The sequence below is a fragment of the Macrobrachium nipponense genome, chromosome 28 (assembly GCF_015104395.2).
Source record: "Macrobrachium nipponense isolate FS-2020 chromosome 28, ASM1510439v2, whole genome shotgun sequence".
In the NCBI taxonomy this organism is placed as follows: Eukaryota; Metazoa; Arthropoda; class Malacostraca; order Decapoda; family Palaemonidae; genus Macrobrachium; species Macrobrachium nipponense.
In genome coordinates, this window is record NC_087217.1 from 43,190,704 (window position 1) to 43,198,861 (window position 8,158).

General features: G+C 34.0%; 1 protein-coding gene across 1 annotated transcript in view; it reads right to left on the reverse strand.

Annotated features, from left to right (window-relative positions):
• Nucleotides 1–6,984, reverse strand: part of LOC135201690 (lipoamide acyltransferase component of branched-chain alpha-keto acid dehydrogenase complex, mitochondrial-like) — a 7,274-nt gene extending 290 nt beyond the window's left edge. Inside the window, exons 1-4 of the mRNA XM_064230839.1 lie at nucleotides 6,758–6,984; nucleotides 5,719–5,910; nucleotides 5,181–5,252; nucleotides 1–4,473 (exon numbers count right to left, since the gene is read on the reverse strand). The exon at nucleotides 1–4,473 is cut by the window's left edge and continues 290 nt beyond it. Of these exons, the coding sequence (XP_064086909.1) occupies nucleotides 4,306–4,473; nucleotides 5,181–5,252; nucleotides 5,719–5,910; nucleotides 6,758–6,886 (561 nt within the window). The 5' untranslated portion in view covers nucleotides 6,887–6,984 and the 3' untranslated portion in view covers nucleotides 1–4,305. The remainder of the gene's footprint in view (nucleotides 4,474–5,180; nucleotides 5,253–5,718; nucleotides 5,911–6,757) is intronic.
• Between the last annotated feature and the right edge of the window lie 1,174 nt (nucleotides 6,985–8,158).

Genomic DNA, 8,158 nt, shown 5'->3' on the forward strand with positions numbered 1-8,158 from the left:
GTGAAGTTTCAAAATATTCCCACTCCACTTGCTTCATCCTTCCTGTCAATACTACATCCAGATGAGCAAGGTTAAAAGTGAAACCTTCCTGTGCACTGGCAAGGAGCTATGATGGCCATGTAAATGTAAAACTAAGTCTGTATCTAGTAACAGCTAGGAAAGGAACAGAGAGTTTGCTACCGCCAACATTAAAAGTGTAAACCAGTACACTGGAACGTTCTCTCCTCAGTTGCATAAGTTGCAAGCAAGTGATAATGAATCAGGACAAAGTAGATAAAGACGATTCATCCCATCTCCCACAGACAGAAGAGCACCTGCTGCAATGACTTGTCCTAACAAAAAGACATCTAAGCTTCTGTCCATACATTAGAGGTAGAACAGGAAAAGTTGAAGGGTACCTCCAGGCACTCGCTTTCAAAATGAAAACGACTCCTCATTCCATTCAGTAGCCTCTCCCACAGATAGAAGGTTGAAGGTTACCTTCAGGCACTTGCTCTCAAAAATGAAGAAAACTTTCTACATGTTCACAAGTGAGAAGAAAACTGCACAACACTCAAGCATTTAGACTTTGAACCTCCCTGCTGCATTTAAGGATGAATTAAACTGAATGGATGAAAATGAAATTAATTGCTAACAACTAAGCACTGCAGATAGCAAGGCAATCCTGGGAAAAAGTGAGGAGGTAGCCCAGTGGGCAGGACAGAGCATGCACAGTACAAATTTTCTGGAACTTGACTGATAGCAGTCCAGCGAGACAGGGCCTTCTCCATCAAGGAGAAAAGGCATATATCATTCACGAAGTTGTGTAAAACATAGACTACAAACATATCACAACAGAATCACAATGGACTAAGAGAACTTCCTAGTTTCAAATATCATAAGACAACATGCAAACCAAATACAGTAAGATTATGCTTTGCTTTTCTGGCAAATTCCATTATAACTTGCTTATGCATGGTTATAGCTGTCACTTTGCTCCCTAAATACTATGCAACTTCCCAATACTAATGTCTGATTTAGCATTTCATAAAAATCTTGCCACTTTCACCAACTGTAACGGATACCTGACTAAAAGCATCTCAGGATGTCAAAGCAAATGGTTCATTATAAATATATTCCTGTATTGTACCATAACAATAAAATAATCTAAAATCAAAGAGGAGGCAAAGTAATTCTGCACAATGAACAAAATACATCCTAATAACATTTAAATGAGTTTCAATTCTGATAAACTTTCCAAAACTCAAGAGTCTATCGATTAGCAGAATCATAAAAATACAGGTATCTGGAAATTATGGAATTGTAAAATCTAAGAAAATCTGAAAAAAATACAATTCAACCAGCCTATTCAATAGGGAATGCAATTGCACCTTAAATCCCCAGTCATACTCATTCAGGAAGGTTACATTAGACCAATGTCAATTTGTAAAACACTGAAAGCATACTGTATATTCAACAGCTTTCTTGAGCAAATATAAGCAAAATACTGTATCAAAGTAACTTTCCTTCATACCTAAAACATTAAGTGATACAGACCCACAATTAAAATAAAGTTAGTAAAATTTCACATTCAATGACATCTCAATATTCTTATTTAAATTTTAAATGAATTCTGCATAAGTTACTATAAGTTCTATGATGTCATATTATAGACAAAATGACAGACATTTGCATTTGTTGCTTATGACAATAGAAACAATGCTTCTCTTACAATGCGGAAAATATAGTAATACTAAAAAGAGATCGTCACCAAACCAAAGAACTACTACAATGAGCGGAACGTGAATAATTCACCTAAAACTAAAGCATCGACGAACACACCCTACAAAAATAAAATTTTGGGATACCTATTATTGTACTTACATGCTCCCATCACCTACAGAAACAGATTACCAACACTACAACATCCTCGTTCAACCCAAAACTAATATTATTATATAACTTCACCAACTTTCTGAGTGATGTTAGTAAGCAATACTGCATTTACCTGCTACACCGTTTTACCTTTTTACAAACAGCACTTATATGGCACATTTTTTTAATGCCTGATCTGTCCAAGGTAACTGTTAACTATTTTTATCTTAATTCAGCCTTAAAACATAACCAGTGTCATTTAGAAATTCAACCTACCTGGAAAGTTCCTTGCACTAAATTGAACTTTGCATTTTACTACGAGAAGAGAGACTGCAAAATTGATAGTATGGATGTAAAAAAATAAAATTGTAATAGTACAAAAAGATTTCCAAATGAATATACATTGAGACAATAAGCTATGTCAAAAATCACTAGTTCGTACTTTATTTTATCCAGGGTAAGCTAATATTAGAAATATTTTAACCATTAAAAGGGCAAAATTTAAATCCTATCAAGAAGAATTCCACATCAATGATCACATATATTTCCATTAGAGCCTTTCAAAATATCCTGAAGTCTAATTCACATAAAAAAATTTTGTCTTGCAATTTAACAGATGCACAGTAAAGCAGCCTCCTATATTACAGAAATTTTAGATCCTGACACATCATTTACCAATATCATAAATACCAATGTGATATTTAGAAATATTATGGATTCCAAAACGTATTATCATCATCATTTCTATTCAGAAGATGAACACTATTCATATGGAACCTGCCTACCACAGGGGCTAATGACTTGAAATCCTAGCTGTATGTATACACTATATGGACAAGCCTATAATTAAAATCTATATTTTTTGGTAAAATTTTTCTTACAACTCTGCAAATCCCTTGTTCCTAGATAGAAAAAACTTTTTAAAAGGTTGAAAACATACATTGAGATACGTTTTTAATCCTTGTACGGCTGGCTTGGGGCATTTGTTCAAAACTGAACAAATGCTATATATTCTAACATGCAAAGACCTTCACCTGATCACGGTTGCACCATAAAGGGAGAGAACTCATTACACTTATTCCCTTAAAGGGAAAAGTCTACATAGCAGCTTAAAAGTTCAATAACTGAATGACAGTTAACTCTTAATATAAGGTGCCCATTTGTAAGTAAAATGGTAACTGGCAAATTCACTGGAAACTGCAATTTTATATTAACACACCAATATAAACTAAGTAAAAGATGCTTGTCACCCTCATCAGTTTAACTATGAAAATGAACGACAAAATTAACAGCACAGCTGTATACCTTTAGACAAAGATGTTAAGCTATTTTCTTCATTTATTTTGCTGATTAAGCTTATCACTCTCTAAGGTTAGCCAAATGATCTAGGGTAATTTTAAATGAGATAAAACCTGACATAAGACAATATTGAAGTTGGACTGGTGCACGAAAGGAGACCTAATTTCTAAGAACATGTTCAAAATCTAATTCAAAATACCATACTCTATGGAATACCACAATTCAAAGCTGGCCTTCAGTGATGAAAGACCACAATACGTATCATGTTAGTTTAGTTATACAAAGACTCAAATCACAGGAAAATTTAATCAATACACCTGAAAATAAGGAAGTTGGGGTTTATATAAATGAAACTTGTCACCTTTTCATGGAGAATAATTTCTAAATATACCCACAATACATTTGATGAGATCCATACTCACATTAAGCAATCAGGCTTCTTCAGCAAGGTGACACTAACCATTATGTACCAGCTTTTATATACACCATGAGCACAAAATCCAAAATCCTAGTTTTCTTAAGTTACCCTTTTGGACACGCCTCCAAATGCAGCCTGAAGAATTTACAAGTTCATAAGTCTGACTGATAAGTTAGAACGAAAATAACAATCATCAAACACAACTAGGGCCTAGAATTATCACTTGTCATCCAAGCATAAGCAATACCAGTTTGAAATTATTTAAAACTACCCAAAATCACTAGTTACATATTTGTTTTAATTAGCATGTACATCCCTGAACACTACTACACCGTAATCTCAAATTAATAAACTACCTGTATTAACTAAAGTACATTCATCAATCACAGAGTTTTCTGTAGAAAACTTATCCTACACTAGTGAATATTTGCATCAAAGTTTTTCGGGTATTCCTACAGAATCTATCACAAAATTCTAACTGAACAATTCATAAATACTGAACGCCCATTGCAGTTCTATTGGACCCCACCCCATTAAGATATAAAATGAAGTCTCATTGACATACATACCAACAAGACTTTGGCAATTCCAGAAAGTTGTTATTACAAAGCCACTGTGTATCCATAAAGCACTTTCAACTCTTTAGAAACCACAAGAGCATTCTTGTTCTATTACCTGCTAAAGGTACATCAATACGAATTTCATTATTCTCCTACGCATTCACTTTAGGCCAATCACTTCATATGCATGGTCATTGTTGCGGGATTTTCTATGAACTTCTTCCACAGGTTGGAGAAACGTGCCATTGTTGCTCCGTCTATTACCCGGTGATCAGCAGACCAGCTGACCTGCATGATGTGTGCCTTGACAATGTTGCCTGCTGCGTCAAACCTTGGCAGGACCTGGAATAAAATGTTACACTGAAAAATAGTATGTATACAATGTAGCTCTTAAATTGCTTTGACAAAACCCATTAAAAATTGTTTCAGCCACAAGTATAACTGTTTTTAACCACCTATAAAGACCTTAGTGAATAATAAATTAAATGCAACTGAAATTAGGGTGTCCAAAGCTGCATGCATGGTTCCTCTGTAAATCTGTTGTATGGCAAAATTTATGTAAATTCTACATCAAACATGCTTTTGTAAGTTTTTAAATTTAAGAAGCCCTTTATTTGTAAGACTTTTCTACAGTTTGACTAATATGCTTCAATACCGTTTTAGTGTATCCCTAATTTTACCAAAGCTTATGTTCACAGAATTAAAATAAATAATTCACAGCATAAAAAATTAGTAGTATATCTGATTGCCCTCTGGCAGTGCATCCAGAATTTTTCAGCAAAATATTTCTGTTATTTTACTCTGTACATATTTTTATCACTTTTACTGTTTGCCTTGATGGTTGCATTGGTAAGTGAGGTAAGCATTCTTCTTGACACAAAAACTAATGAAAACTTAACAGTACATCTAGCTTGCCAGAGATGTTTTTTAAAGAGAATTATTGATCAATTGACAGTATTCCTTAAAAGTGTAACCACTAAGCTTATATCTCAATTTAATATCTTCAACCCTTTTAGCATGACACACAAAAGTTAAAACCACCAACATACCTGAATTTTGCCAATTGCACCAATAGCTACTCCTGGAGGTAATATAACAGGTTTGGCATATGTTCCACCAATCTGAAAAGATATTATTATTACTTGAATATAAATGGAATTATAAATAATATTTTCTTTGCCAGGCAGTGCTGACTACAAATGAGATTCAAGCAACATGGTAAATGAATTACAAAACTTCTTAACAAGTAACTCCAATAAATAGTCACCTATTACTATTTTTTATGTACATATGTGCTAAGGCTCATAGTCACGCTAAAATGAACATGAAAATTTGATAAAAAAATAATGACCCTCTTCAAACAGCAATATTTCTCCCATTAAAAGTGAATACCCATTAATACAGTCTACAAGTAACAAAGGAAATTTACAAATAAAAATTTGATCACAATAATGACCCTTTTCCAAACGTCATTTTTTTTCCCATTCACAAGTGAATATCCACTTATCCAATCCAGAAGTAATAAGGAAACACTTGGTACAACTGAATACAAGATCAAAACCAAAGGCAAACTTTGACTTCACTTACATTTCCTATATTAGAGAGACTGAAGGTCCCACCGGTAATGTCCTGAGTTTTAAGAGACCCTCGCATTCCCAAATCTTGGAGACGATTCAGTTCAGCTGCAACTTCCAGGAGTGTCAAGCCTTGGACGCCTTTTATGTTTGGCACCACCAGTCCATTACTGGTGTCCATGGCAATGCCAATGTTATGACTAGCCTGAGGAGGTACAGAGAAAATTTAGTATGGGAATGGTTAGAACCTTTGGTGTTATAACTGTTAATCTTTAAAAAATCCAATATCTTTCATTCTTTAAGTTTTCAGCTGAAAAGACCTATGGACAGAACCAACAGACAGTAATTATAGGTGAAAAATCCTATAGATACAATCAACAGATTATAATAATAGCTGAAAAGTCTTATGGCCAGAATCAACAGACAATAATAATAGCTGAAAAGTCCTATGAACTGAATTAACACATTATTTCCTGAAAATTCGCCTATTCACGGTATTTTCATATTTTCTTGACTAAATGCATTTTTTGTGATAAAATGATTAAAATAGTAAGGTATAAGCATTTATAAGAGGGGTTTTTTGATGTTTGAACTATCAAAATAGGCAGTTATAACCATTTGTAGAGGGGTTTCAAGTATTTGCAGATTTTAGTTATTTGCATAGCGTTTTGGTCCATATCCCCACGAATCCTGGAGGTCGACAGTAGTTCCTAACCTAAACTAACCTGCACTTACTTTTGGCATTCAATTTAATGGATCTATTTAAAAACACAAGATCTCTAAAATGGTAGCCAAGCATATAATAATAACAATAATAATGTAGGAGATAAGTATAGTAGTCCATTAAGTTCAGGTTTTACTAAAAATTCTTTTATCTTACATCTAAAATCAATCAGACTCCCTGAAACAAACCTTGTAAGTGATTACTGTATTTAATTGAACTTATAACTTAAGCCTGAAAAACTTATCAGACTTATTAAGTAGTGTTACTGCATTTTTTAATAATTTTTACATCTTTAACCTGAAAACCTGATCAAACCCCTGAAACAAACCTTGTAAGTGATCTTTTCGCATTTATCGTCCACGGACGAATTAAGAACCGGGTAGTGCAAGAGGGCCATCGACGCTGCCTTGATGAAGAAGGGCATGTACGAGAGTCGCACTCCATGAGCTTCTGCCATGGCCTTCAACTCTTTCCGCAGTCCGACGAGAGCCGTCAGGTCAATTTCGTCGCAGTATCCAAAATGTGGAATTTTCTGCAGAGGGGATAAATGCTTAAGTACATATCCTAATGAACATCCAACAGAACTATTAACCCTTTAACGCCGATTGGACGTATTAAACGTCGATATAAATTCTTTGTTGGGTGCCGATTGGACGTATGGTACGTCGATATAAAAAAAGTTTTTTAAAAATTCGCAGAAAAATAGTTATAGGCCTACATGGCAAAAACTTTTGAATCATGCGCCTTGGGGGATGCTGGGAGCTCACGGATCAAGGCGTTGTTTTGTTTACAATCGTTACCCAGGCGCGCAAGCACGAATTTCTGTCTTCTCGCACTAAAAAGTATCAGCGACACATCTCAGAAATTATTTCGTTACTTTGACATAATTTTTGCACCATTTTATATTAGCCGTTACATGAAGTATTATATATGAAAATGTGTGCAATTTCATGTAGAATACAACAGAAAACAACTCATGGTCATAGCTTTTATCAGTTTTGAAATATTTTCATATAAATAACGATAAGTGCCAAAATTTCAACCTTAGGTATAGTACTTTGACTCTACCGAAATGGTCGAAAAACACAGTTATAAGCTAAAACTCTTATTTTCTAGTAATATTCAATCATTAACCTTCATTTTGCAGCAAATTTAAAGTCTCTAGCACAATATTTCGATTTATGGTGAATTTATGAAACAAAATTTTCCTTACGTACGCACGGTAACTCTTTCGAAAAAATCATAAATTTTTTCGTCTGATTGTCGTAATGTTTGCACCATTTTAAATTAGCCGTTAAATAAAGTTTTATGTATGGAAATGTGCGCAATTTCATGTAGAATACAACAATAAACAACCCATGGTTGTAGCTTTTATCAGTTTTGAAATATTTTCATATAAATAACAATAAGTGCCAAAATATCAACCTTCGGTCAACTTTGACTCGACCGAAATGGTAAAAAAATGCAATTGTAAGCTAAAACTCTTACATTCTAGTAATATTCAATCATTTACCTTTATTTTGCAACAAATTGGAAGTCTCTAGCACAATATTTCAATTTATGGTGAATTTATGAAAATAAAAAAATAAAATTTTCCTTATGTCCACGCGGTAACTCTTCCGAAAAAAATTTGTTATTGTCATGATACAATAAAGTTTGTTCATACTTACCTGGCAGATATATATATAGCTGTATTCTCCGACGTCCGACAGAATTTCAAAACTCCCGG